The sequence below is a fragment of the Scyliorhinus torazame genome, chromosome 8, assembly GCF_047496885.1.
Source record: "Scyliorhinus torazame isolate Kashiwa2021f chromosome 8, sScyTor2.1, whole genome shotgun sequence".
NCBI classification, from domain to species: Eukaryota; Metazoa; Chordata; class Chondrichthyes; order Carcharhiniformes; family Scyliorhinidae; genus Scyliorhinus; species Scyliorhinus torazame.
The window spans coordinates 257,311,814-257,325,712 of record NC_092714.1 but is presented as its reverse complement, the minus strand read 5'-3'; the positions used below and the strand labels follow the sequence as shown (position 1 = coordinate 257,325,712).

Here is a 13,899-nt window from a genome sequence, read left to right as displayed (position 1 = left end):
TCGATCAGGGGCCACCGTTCATTCCTCTATTTGGCTTACTTGCAAGCCAGCTATTGCAAAGCAAATAACAACTTGTGCAACCTTCAGGTATGTTATTTCCCAGGGCAGCATGGTGGCACAGTGGTTAGCATTGATGCCTCACGGCGCCGAGTTCCCAGTTTGATCCCGGCTCTGGGTCACTGTCCGTGTAGAGTTTGCACATTCTCCCAATGCTTGCATGGGTTTTGCCCCCACAACCCAAAGATGTGCAGGGTAGGTGGATTGGCCATGCTAAATTGCCCCTTAATTGAAAAAAATGAATTGGGTACTCTGAGGTATGTTGTTTCCCTTTTTAAAGATGAAGACATGTTGAGCATCGATGTGATTCTAACTGGAGGGAGTGCATGCAGTGCAAATAACAACATGTGCAACCTTCAGGTGTTATTCCCCTTTTTAAGATAAAGACATGTTGAGCATCAATGTGATTGTAACTGGAGGGAGTGCATGCAGTGCAAATGACAACTTGTGCAACCTTCAGGTATGTTATTCCCCTTTTTAAAGATGAAGACATGTTGAGCATCAATGTGATTGGAACTGGAGGGAGTGCAAATCTGCAGAGAGGCTGTGGGGAAGGAGCCAGACAGTCCATTGATGACGTCGCGATGATTGACAGGCCTCCCCGTGACCTTTCACACCAAGATGGCGGCCCCCATGTCAGCACCGAAGTTTTGGAAACCAGGTAAAGATGAAATGCCGAGGGGAATGAGATCAAATCCGGGGCGGGAAGAACGGGGGGCAATTATTGCACAGGAGCAGGCGCCCCGCAGAGCCCTTGGGTTAAAAAAACACCTTTCGAAATTGAACGCAAAGAGGGCGCTCGGCAGCTGCCCAGCAGAGTGGGTGTGTTATCCCAATGTGCAGCCAGGGGTGTGTCGCAGTGAGGTGCCGGGGGACCTCTTACACTCACTCTGTCTCTACCTTTCATTAATCTGCAAGGGTTTCCTGTCATGCCCGCCCTCCCAAACGCCCTTTTTGGCTGCGATTCCTCCACTGGTGACTCGTGTGTCGGGAGGAGAGAGTCTCTGACCCCTGTCTGGGGCGAAGGGCTAGTCATCACATTTGTAAAGAATTGACAGTCATGTCAGCGCCTCTCAACAGCCACAGGATTGCCCCCAACGTGCCCGGCAGCCAGTGGGCTGCTTTTCAATAGTCACTCGTGTCGTGCTGGCAACCATGGCAGTCAATTTTACACAGCAAGATCCCACTTGTAGCAAATTACCAGTTCATCTGTTTTGGTGGTGTGGATTGAGGAAACAAATGTTGGCCAGGACAGCGGGGCGGGGGTACTTCCTGACCCTTTTCCAGAAGTGGCAGGAACCCTGTTATGTCCAATTGAACAGGTATTTGAGCCACCGGTTTTTACCTTTCATCTGAAAGTCAGCACCTCTGACAATAAGGCACTCCCTTAGGATTGCACTGCAGTGTCAGCCTACATAATGCACTTGAGCCCTGGAGTTAGCTCTAAAATATTAACACTGATACAAGGTGACGCTTGAATCATGGCAATGTGAATTTGGTACTCTACCTGTTTATCATTCTGCGTTTATCATTCTGCATGGCCAAGTCTAGCACCTGACTGTCATACTTGTTAAGATCAGCATACACCATGTAATGATTAGTCTGCACAATTCAATTTTAGATAGTGGATTTATCAATGGCGGTTCATGAGGTAGATACAGATCCCATTGGATCCTGCTAATTAATCCTGTCAAACAGACTCCCTAATTGCCTCTTACTGAAATCCACTGTTAAATAATCCTAGGTTTTTCAGCTTCACAAATCGACATAAAAGACCATCCTATTTGTTGATCACTTTGTGAAGAATTCCCTGAAATCAGTCCGACAATTTTCCTTTTACCAATTTGTGTCCCTTTATCCTACTCTTATTGTTTCATGCTTTGGATTGACTTTAATTTTATTCTGGTTACCACTTTGCACACATCCATTAGATAATCTCTTTCAGTTTCCTCGATTTGATGCTGAAAAACTCTCTAGTTTCTCTAGTCTTTCCTGAAGCTCAGCAAGGGTCCCCAGGGATCATTCTTATTGCTGTTCTCTGGATTATCTCTAGAGCTTGCATCTCTGTGGACAGAACTAGATATGTGGTATTCATGATGGCGGCTGACTAGAATACTGCCAGGTCTGAGCATAATTGCATTTGTTTTGGGTCGTTCAATATTCTATTTGCTTTGTTTGTTGCAGTTCAACACTGCTCTAATATTAAATATAAAGTCCATTAAAACCCTCTTTTTTCAGTTCCTCCTTTACTTTCTCAGTGACATTCATTGAGCTAAAAACATTTCCATGACAGAAGAAGGTTATTTGGATATTGTGTCTGAACCAGTCCTTTATTCGACCAATCTGGCATGGTAGCACAGTAGATAGCACTGTTGCTTCACAGCGCCAGGTCACTGTCTGTACGGAGTCTGCACGTTCTCTCAGTGTCTGCGTGGGTTTCCTCCGGGTGCTCCGGTTTCCTCCCACAAGTCCCGGAAGACGTGCTGTTAGGTAATTTGGACTTTCTGAATTCTCCCTCTGTGTACCCGAACAGGCGCTGGAATATGACGACTGGGGGCTTTTCATAATAACTTCATTGCAGTGCTAATGTCAGCCTACTTGAGACAATAAAGATTATTATTATAGATTATTATTATCCTATAGTTTTGCTCTTTTCCCATAGCTCTGTGTCTTCCTGTGCTTCAAATATTTTTCTAGTACCTTAAAAGATGCGATGCCACCTTAGTTATTCTCCATGGTGAAGCATTCCAAACTTCACCTAACCTCTTTCCTTACTGTCCTAATGAAGATTTTAAATTGGTGACCCCTCATCACTTATTCCCCAACCAGAGGAAATAATCCCTTCTTAGTCATTTTATCAGAACTTCATAATTTACAAAAAGCCTCTACTAAATTTCCTTTAACCGTTCACTGTTGCTGTGGAAATAGACCATCTATGTGGGGTCTTTCCTCATAACCAAGAATGTGAAACTCTAGTTATGTTCCATCTAAGAAATTAATGTCCTATCTGTAATGAAGTGAACAAAACTGCACACGTTTTTCTAATTGGCCGAACTGCAACATTATCCTTGTTTTTTTCGTGCACTCGTGCTCAATTCCCATTTTTATGAAATTTTAAATGTAAATAGATGTTAGGGCGACATTGTGGCGCAGTGGTACATTAGTACTGCTGCCTCACGCCACCGAGGACCCGAGTTCGATCCCAGCCCCGGATCACTGTCCGTGTGGGTTTTGCACATTCTCCCCGTGTCTGCGGAGGTCTCACCCCCACAACCCAAAGATGTGCAGGATTAGTGGATTGGCCACACTAAATTGCCCCTTAATTGGAATAAAAGAATTGGGTAATCTAAATTTAAAAAAAAAATGTTTTCATGCCTTTATCTACCTACAATTTCAGAGAATTATGTATTTAGATCTCTAGATCTCTTTGTTCATCCACCCAAGTGGACCTTTTTTAAAAATAAATTTAGATTACCCAATTATGTTTTCCAATTAAGGGGCAATTTAGTGTGGCCTCCTACTCTGCACATTTCACCCCCACAAACACGGGGAGAATGTGCAAAGTGCACTCGGACAATGACGCAGAGCCGGGATCGAACCTGGGACCTCAGTGCCGTGAGGCAGCTGTGCTAACCACTAGGCCACCGTGCTGCCCTTACCCAAGTAGACTTAACAATGACCTTAGCATCTAGCGCTGCTCACCATCCTCCATCTGAGTGACATCTATTTACTCTATTTTTTAAAACATTTAGAGCACTCAATTCATTTCTTTCCAATTAAGGGGCAATTTAGCGTGGCCAATTCACCTACACGGCGCATGTTTTTGGGTTGTGGGTGTGAGACCCATGCAGACACGGGGAGAATGTGCACATGCATTGGACAGTGACCCGGGGCTGAGATCGAATCCGGGTCCTCGGCGCCGTGAGGCAGCAGTACAAACCACTGCACCACCATGTCGCCCTAACATCTATTTACTCTAACTCTTTGTTTCCTGTCATAGAATAGAATTTACAGTGCAGAAGGAGGCCATTCGGCCCATCGAGTCTGCACCGGCTCTTGGAAAGAGCACCCTACCCAAGCCCACACCACCCTATCCCCATAACCCAGTAACCCCACTCAATCAACACTAAGGGCAATTTTGGACACTAAGGGCAATTTAGCATGGACAATCCACCTAACCTGCACATCTTTGGACTGTGGGAGGAAACCGGAGCACCCGGAGGAAACCCACGCGCACACGGGGAGAACGTGCAGACTCCGCACAGACAGTGACCCAGCCGGGAATCGAGCCTGGGACCCTGGATCTGTGAAGCAGTTGCGCTAACCGCTATGCTACCGTGCTGTCCATTGATCAACATTTATCCATACTGCTATGTTTCATCTTAAACCAAATATTTGGATATTCCTGGCGAGGCTTTGTGAGACATTATGCCGCCCACTTTTTCTTCCAATGGATATTGAATTTCAACAGAAGTGTTGGAACACTATTGACTTAACATTGATACTGAAAAATGTAAATCAAATGTCCGTGACAAGGCAACAATACTGTGCAAAGTTAAACTTGTTATAGTTCTTTACTTTCATGGCTAGGCAACAAGGTGACACACTTTAATAAACAACACTCGTCAAATAAGTGTTCTTGCATTCCATGGGCATGAATGGAGAGGTTTCGTACCTTCAGATGTTAAGAACCCAGCTGATGTTATAACTGGATGGAAAGATCCCAGAATGAAATCCTGGCTCAAAAGACCATAACTTTTTAAAAGTAAAACATGAAGGAACAGAGTCACAGGACCGCTAAGTAGTTTTAACAACAAGAAAAAAAATTAAACATGCAAAAGTTGGATTATGATACAAAAGCCTACTCGCCCCTTGCACACAGGTTTTAAGATTAACATGGATTACAAAGTGCATCTTAATCTGCAGTGGTCTCATTAACACACAGATGACTGTGGACAAATACACTCTCTACTCTGAACCTCAAGTAAATGATTGTGGATGTCTCCTCAGAATCCCCCCAGATTGTCAAGTGAGGGTTTCCAAACTCCACTCTCAAAAACATGCTTTAAGATCGTCTCCCATAATTATGCTTCCCTTAGCGGTTTGCATTCTAAAATCCAGCCCAGATTGTCCATATGACACTTTTAAACAATGGTTCCACTCCACTTTTAACAGTGAATCCAGTCCAGGATTTCACACCAGCCCCTTGAGGAATTCTTTGTCTTTTTTAAATAAATTTAGAGTAACCAATTCTTTTTTTCGTAATTAAGTGGCAATTTAGTGTGGTCAATCCACCTACCCTGCACATATTTATTTCGATTGTGGGGGTGGGACCCACACAGACACAGAGAGAATGTGCAAACTCCACACGGACAGTGACCTGGGGCCGAGTCCTCGGTGCCGTGAGGCAGCAGTGCTAATTGCTTCGCCACAGTGCTGCCCAAATGTTTTTGTCTTAACTGCGACGCAAACTGCTCACAATTGCTTTAACTGGCAATTCCCATACTGTATTGAATGGCATCAGATGTATAATTTACCTCTGAAGTCTGCTGTCCCACTTCAAATCTGGTTACTGCAATTGTTTCTTTAACTCAGAACACTTTATTTACTCTTCCTTGAATTCTTCTGAACAACACCTTAGTCTCTGTTCACTTTACTCCTGACTTCTTGGACACGTTTCTCTTAATTTCTCATTTCCTTAACCAGCTGCTCTTCAGATCTCTGCACTTGTTTTCTTAGCCATTACTCCATGGTATGGCTTTTCCTCTAGCAAATCTGAAAGAGATATTCTCTCTTCAGCCTTCAAAACCAACTGCTTCTAGAGGTGGAGAGCTTTTTTTTCATAAAATTTAGAGTACCCAATTCTTTTTTTTCTAATTAAGGGGCAATTTAGCATGGCCAATTCACCTACCCTGCACATCATTTTGGGTTGTGGGGGCGAGATCCACATAGACACGGTGGGGGGGGGGGGGGGGGGGGGGGAAATGTGCAAACTCCACACAGACAATGACCCAGGGCCGGGCAGAGCTTTAGAGCTGCCTTCTCTCTCAGTACTGCAATAAAATTAGCTAAACTAAAACTTAAAAGCTTCTCTACCTTACAAGGCCCCACATTCTAAGCAATGCCCACAATGCTGATACCTTTTGTTTATTCTTTATGCCATAGGCCTCTCTAAGCACAGTAGAAATACAGTTGGAACATAACCAACCCACACACATACAAACTCCTTTGTCCAGCATGAATCTAACTAGGTTTTACCCTTCCAGACACAGAAACATTAAATTAAACCAACTTAAAACTATACCTTATGTCTGATGTTTACCAGTACAAATATAGATCCCTTAAAACTACCTTTATTTTCCTAATACAGAACTGAGACAAAGACAAAATGGTGGGCGTATTTTAATGGTAATTGCAAATTCTGTGTGCAGGTGATAAATATTATTTGTATTACGTTCTTTCCGGAGTAACAATGATAGACTGGAGAGAAAGAAAGACCAAGGACCAACAGAAACCTAAACCTATCAGTCCCTCACGGCACCGAGGACCGGGGTTCGATCCCAGCCCCGGGTCACTGTCCGTGTGGAGTTTGCCTATTCTCCCCGTTTCCGCATGGGTTTCACCCCCCACAACCCAAAAGCTGTGTAGGCTAAGTGGATTGGCCATGCTAAACTACCCCTTAATTGGAAAAAAAAAAGAATTGGATGCTCTAAATTTATCTTTAAAAATACTTTAAAAAGCACCTCCCTCCACTTTTCTCCTTAAATCCCAAAATGGAATTAGGGCAGAAAAGTGGAGTTGATGTAGGAGGTCAGGCATGATCTTGCCTGAATAATGGAACAGGTTCAAGAGGTCATGCGACTTCCTCCTTTTTTCTGTACGTTTTTATACCATTGCCCCTAGGTTGCCCCACCTAATCTCTTGCCTCATGGTTGTATTTCACGTTGAAAGACACGTTGCTCACCGACCTCTTTCTTCACCCCCCCAACCAGAGAAATACCGAAAGCCAAGCTTTGCCATTGGTTTTGTTTTAACGTCTGCAATTTAACATTTCACTTTGTTCCCCAGTGTACTTATTTTTCACTTCAAAATGTAGAGTTTTCCAAAGCTTACTCATGTTTTTCTAACCAGATCACTTTTTCCACGAACTATGATTGACTGAGATACTTTGCACCATACTTTTCAGCTAAACTCCCAAACGCTGCCCTCCTGTCCCAATCACCAACCGTACTCTCTGGTGTCTGCCACCTAAGATTCTATATCGGAATCATATTTGCAGCCATGCTATCAGTTACTACTGGTTGTAAGTGGAGCTAGGGTGTTCTCGGCTGAGAGTAACTCAGGCACTGAGCAGTTTGTAAAACATTGCATGATTTTAGTTTTTTAAAAATATTTTTAAAATAAATTTAGAGTATCCAATTATTTTTTTTCCGATTAAGGGCCAATTTAGTGTGGCCAATACATCCACCCTGCACATCTTTTTGGGTTGTGGGGGCGAAACACACGCAGACACGGGGAGAATGTGCAAACTCCACACGGACAGTGACCCAGGGCCGAGATCGAACCTGGGGCCTCGGCGACTGTGAGGCAGCAATTAACCACTGCATCACTGTGCTGCCCTATTGTTGCATGATTTTAAACGCCTGTTGAGCATCTGGATGTTTGACAGTGCCCAGTGGCATCTTCGTCACTCTCTCCTCTTCTGAGATTCTTTATCTCGGAGAGAGGATTGAGCTAGGGTGCCCCTCACGGGCTCACTGCAATCGGACACTGATTAGTGTACAGGATCAGCAGTGGATTCGCTATGTATCTCTTCCATCCCCATCTGACCTTCTGGAAATGCCCTTGTTGCGCTTGCCACTAATGATTGATAGAGTAACTGAGTGGATTCCTGTGTAGCATCTAAGAGGGCAGACCCCATCCTAATGCTCCATGAGACAATGTATTGGAGCATCATCATGCGAGGAAGGGTAGCATAGGGGTCAGGTTATGGGATGGTAATCCAGAGGACCAGACTAATGATCTGGAGAAATGAATTAAAATCGCACCATTGACAACTGGGGAATTTAAACTCAGTTAAATAAATAAATCCGCAATGAAAAGCCAGTATTGGTAATTGTGGCCACGCAACTACTGGATTGCTGTAAAAACCCAACTAGTTCACAAATGTTCTTTCGGGATGGAAAACAGCTGTCTTTTACCAGTCTGGTCTACATCTGACTCCAGACCCACAGCAATCTGAGCTGCCCTCTGAAATGGGCGAGCAAGCCACTCCGTTGTATTCAAGGTGGCAACTCATGACCACCTTCTCAAGGGCAGCTATGGATGGGCAGTAAATTGGTGGCTCTGTCAACGCCGGTCACATTCTGTGAATGAATTAAAACAAAATGTAGCCTTTGGTGAGTGGTTTCTGGCCAACTTGGTGATGGGAAAAATAGCAGTCGGGCTAAAGCTTCCTTAGTTTGATATTTTTCTGTCTGACTGTAAAAGTACTGACAGTACAGGCGGCACAATGGTTAGCACTGCATCCTCACGGCGCCGAGGTCCCCGGTTCGATCCCGGCTCTGGGTCACTGTCCGTGTGGAGTTTGCTCATTCTCCCTGTGTTTCCATGGGTTTCGCCCCCAAAACCCAAAGATGGCCAGGGTAGGTGGATTGGCCATGCTAAATTGCCCCTTAATTGGAAAAATGAATTGGGCACTCTTAATTTATATAAAACAAATACTGACAGTGGAATTAATTTATATAGTGTCCTTCAAAAATGTCTCTAAGCGTTTTACAGCCAATTAAGTACTTCTGAAGTGGAGTCACTTATTATGTAGGAAATGCAGCAGCGAGTGCACTGCAAGCTCCCACAAACTGCAGTACGATAATGACCTGCTAATCTGCTTTAGTGATATTGATTGAAGGATAAGTATTGTCCAGAACATTGGGGGGAAGTCCCCTGCTCTTTGCATAATGCCTTGGGATCTTTAATATTCATCTAAGAGGTCAGATGGGACCTCAATTTAACACCTCACATGGAAAATGGCACTTTCATCAACGCTGAGAGTGCTGCACTGATATGTCAGCCTAGATTTTGCAAACATACGAATTCGGAGTAGTCCAATCAGCCTCTCAAGCCGGCTGTGCTATTTGATAAGATCATGGGCTGCTCTGGTTGGCTCTGCTCAATTCCACTTTTCTGTCTACTTTGACTTACCTGTACCCTTTGACTTCCTTGTCAATCAAGAATGGAGCAAACCCAGCTTTGAAAATATTCAGTGACCCAGCCTCCACTGCTCTCTGGGGAAGGGAATTCCACAGAATAACAATCCACTGAGAGGAAAAAAAAAATTCTCCCCATCTCTGCCTTAAACGGGAGATCCCTTATTTTTAAATTGTGTGCCCTGGTCTCTCATCCTAGTCTCTCCCGTGGGGTAAATACCCTCGCGGCATCAGGCCTGTCAAGTCTGATTTGTTATGTTGTAGGTGTAACATAAGCGGCTTCATTGTGGTGCACTTGACAAAGGAAGGTTCAGACGTGGAGATAACTTCAACACGTTTATTAAACTATTTACACTTCTATTACTCGGGTTTGACACTACTGCTAATCCTACTATAGCTACCCAGACTGACTAACCAGTTGCTGCAATCCACGTGGTGGGTGTAATATTGAATCAACCCTGTGTCTCTACTCACTGACTGCCGCCACTGGAAAGAGGCAGATCATGTGTGTGGTGTCCTTTATATATGGGTTGGTGTAATGCCTCCCTGTGGTCGTGTCACCTCTGTGTGTATCGTGAATGTCCATTGGTCGTGTCCTATCTAACTGATCTATTGGTTGAGTGTGTGTGTGTGATGTTTCTGGTGCTCCCTCTAGTGTCTAGCTAGCCTACATGTATTTACATTGATGCACATACCCACATCCCCCCCCCCTTTTTTATATGTTACATATTTTCTGTACACTTTGAGAAAATTGAACAAAAAACAGGTAGATAGGTTAAGGTATATACAAGTCATGGGAACAGTGATTAAACAATAAATCAAAATAATTTGTGTGAGCCCAAAAACCATCAATCATCATGGTCAAATGTCTCCCTTGGTTATGAATGCCATCAACGTCCCTGTGCCACAGGAACCAAGAAGTGGTCAAATCACTTCGCGGTCTGATTTGGAGTCCCTTTCTTTTTTCGATGTTTGTGATGGTGCTGTCGGATGGTATCTTGTAGCTGATAAGGTGTTGACGTTGAAGAGGTACCATCAACAGTATCATTCGAGGTCATGGCTGTGCCATATGTTGAAGTTGGATAAGATTGTACATACTGGTTCTGGGCACATGCTGTGCAGGAAGGGTGATCCTGCTGAGAATATTTGAAGCTTGTCGAATTGGAAATAGAATTGCTGCTCGCATAAATACCTGGTGATGGTGTGAAACTAGAACCTTGCATCTGATGGGAATATGCCGTCTGGTCAGGCTGGGGTGCAGCAAATCCTGGGCTGGAACTAAGGCATCCAGTCTGTAGTGCAGATTGCGCTTGCGGTAGTCCTCCTTCGGTCTTGATTCCATTAGTGGGCAATCCGTAGTGCTGACCTGTTTGAGAATATGCTGCATAGACTGCTGGCTGCTGCATGCCCGAATACTAGGTTTGTCATTGGCTGCACTGCTGGTGTGGAACAAATGTGTGGATATAGCTGTGGTGAATATTGGTATATTCCTCTTGGACTGTAACCGCTGCTTGTTATCACTGGCCCAGTGTAATTGTTAAGTGATCCATCACCTGTCGTTGTGGCATCTGCTGCCACCCTGAGCGTGCCATCACCGAGGTTGCAGCACTCCCTGTCTGGAGTAAAGTCCGGCTTACGTGAATCAGAGTCGGCGTTTGGTTGCTCCCCATCTGGAGTCTGGTCTGTTTTAACTGAGTCAGTGTTGGTTTGTTGATGCTCCCCGTCCAGAGTCTTAGCAGGTTCACTTGAGTCAGCTGAGATTTCTTGAGGCTGCACGTCCGGAGTTGGAACATGCAGGAATGCATTGACTTGTGGAGAAGTTCGAGCGAATGTGGGTGGAAGTATCGTGCTGTCACCGGAGTCACCAGTGGTCTCACAGTGATCGTCGAGTGCCTCTGTACACACTAGCTGAGGTCTGTCACTTTGCACATCTTGCATGGGAAGTGGGATGCTGTCGTCACTCGTCTCACATACCGTGGGTAGATCCTCAGTAGCTGCTTGTTGTTCACTTGGGTTGGGTAAATTGTCAGAGTCTTCATGTGGTGGCGCAAACAATGTGGGTGGACTGTCATTGTCTTGCTGTTGTCCTTCATTTGGGCTTGGACTGTCATCGTCGCTTTGTTTGTCACTGTAGCATGATAGACCATCATGGTAGTCCTGCTGTGCACTGGAGCGTGGTAGACTGTCATAATCTTCTTGCTATTTACTTGAGCATGGCAGACTTGCATCATCTGCCGCTAGTTGGTCAGAGGAGGTGGCTAGACCCTCATGGTCTTGGTCTTGCAAGGACTGCGCGTCGGAGTCTTACGTTGCTTCTATCGTGGAGGCTGTCCACGAGCTCGCTGCAGTGGCTTGTGACACTGGAGTCACATCTTGTGCGCAAGGACTGCGCTCTGGTGTCTTGCGTTTCTTCTATCGTGGAGTCTGTCCACGAGCTCGCTGTGGAGGCTTGTGACACTGGAGTCACTTCTTGTTCGTGAAAGGACTGCGCTCTGGAGTCTTGCGAATCTGCAATTGTGGAGTCTGTCCACGAGCTCGCTGTGGAGGCTTTTGACACTGGAGTCGCTTCTTGTTCATGCAAGGACTGCGGTGTGGAGTCTTGCGTGTCTTCTTTCGTAGAGTCGGGACCCCTGAGCGGCGCGTGGACCACGCTCTGTGTGGCAGCAGGCCACTCTCTGTGGGGTTGTACCGCTCTCTGTCTCTTGGTTTCAGGCCGCAGCATAATCCTGCACTCATGAGTCGGGATGTCATATCTGCTAGGCTAAAGATCCTCAAATCCAAAGAACTCGTCGTCGGGGTCGTCAATGTGTAACACGTCTAATTGCGGTTCGGATTTGGTACTGGGGTAGCGTCCCAAGGTGAAAGGTTTGTCCGAGTCGTAGTCTTCGAGGACCATATCATCACTGTTTGCGTCAGAGCTGGCATTGGGCTCACGAGGTCCAGAGGAAGTGTAAAGGTCGGTATCGAAGTATTCAAGGTCGGAATCATCGGTTTGGGCGTAGGTAACTGCTTGTTGCACGGTTCTTCGGAGGTTAATTTCATTTCCTAGTTCAATTTGAGGCATTGTGCTATCATTCTAGGTGAAGGAAGGTTGTTTTACGGCTTTAAAAGATTTTTTCTTTGATTTGGGACGTTTCCCCTTTAAATGGGCGTGGTCCGGGGCCTCTGACGTCATGATGCATGTGACATCATACGTAGGAAGTGTTTGCTGCGCAAATCACTGTTCCTGTACCGGGGGCCGTTTTTGTGATTGCGCATGCGCGGCGTTTCACAACTGCGCAAGTGCAGTCCCTTTAGAAAGATGGCCGCTGATCAAAATTGTTCTCTGCTCCGGGATCTCGGCCTCTTGGTGAGTACTGGCGCTTCTCTTACCTTTTCTTGCTGGTTGGAGTGTGTTTTCCTCACAGTATTTGCCGAATTTGTCCAGGACTGCCTGGAAGTCGCTCCTGTTTTGCCCCTTGGAGAACTTGGATTTTTAAAAGATTTCTTCTGCTCTGGCACCGGCGATGGTGAGCAGAAGCTCTGTCTTTTCAGCATCGGCCACGTCTTCTAGTTTGGCTGCTACCAGGAAGATTTCAGACATTTGCCGGAATACCCGCCAGTTTTCGCGGAGATCGCCGTGGCACTGCAGCTGCTACGGAACCCGGATCTCGAACATCTTGCCTGGATATCATTGTTGGTTGTCACTGTACGCTGAGGTATGGCTATATGGATTGAAACAGTTCAGTCCTGGTACCATGATTTGTTATGTTCTAGGTGTAACATAAGCGGCTTCCTTGTGGTGCACTTGACGAAGGAAGGTTCAGACGTGGAGATAACTTCAACACGTTTATTAAACTATTTACACTTCTATTACTCGGGTTCGACACTACTGCTAATCCTACTATAAGACCATAAGACATAGGAGCGGAAGTAAGGCCATTCGGCCCATCGAGTCCACTCCACCATTCAATCATGGCTGATTTCAACTCCATTTACCCGCTCTCTCTCCATAGCCCTTAATTCCTCGAAATCAAGAATTTATCAACTTCTGTCTTAAAGACACTCAACGTCCTGGCCTCCACCGCCCTCTGTGGCAATGAATTCCACAGACCCACCACTCTCTGGCTGAAGAAATTTCTCCTCATCTCTGTTCTAAAGTGACTTCCTTTTATTCTAAGGCTGTGCCCCCGGGTCCTTGTCTCCCCTGCTAATGGAAACAACTTCCCTACATCCACCCTATCTAAGCCATTCATTATCTTTAGCTACCCAGGCTGACTAACCAGTTGCTGCAATCCACGTGGTGGGTGTAATATTGAGTCAACCCTGTGCCTCTACTCACTGACTGTCGCCACTGGAAAGAGGCAGATCATGTGTGTGGTGTCCTTTATATATGGGTTGGTGTAATGCCCCCCTGTGGTCGTGTCACCTCTGTGTGTATCGTGAATGTCCATTGGTCGTGTCCTATCTAACTGATCTATTGGTTGAGTGTGTGTGTGTGATGTTTCTGGTGCTCCCTCTAGTGTCTAGCTAGCCTACATGTATTTACATTGATGCACATCACCACAAAGTCCCCTCAGAATCTTATATGTTTCGATAAGATCACCTCCCATTCTTCCAAACTCCAAAGGATACGGACCCAACCTTTCCTCAAGTT

The 13,899-nt window shown here is 45.4% G+C and overlaps 1 protein-coding gene across 1 annotated transcript in view; it reads left to right on the top strand.

Annotated features, from left to right (window-relative positions):
- The first annotated feature begins 671 nt into the window (after positions 1-671).
- dhx35 (DEAH-box helicase 35) overlaps positions 672-13,899 on the top strand; it is a 100,378-nt gene continuing 87,150 nt past the window's right edge. Inside the window, exon 1 of the mRNA XM_072515151.1 lies at positions 672-718. Coding sequence (XP_072371252.1) covers positions 679-718 — 40 coding nt within the window. The 5' untranslated portion in view covers positions 672-678. The remainder of the gene's footprint in view (positions 719-13,899) is intronic.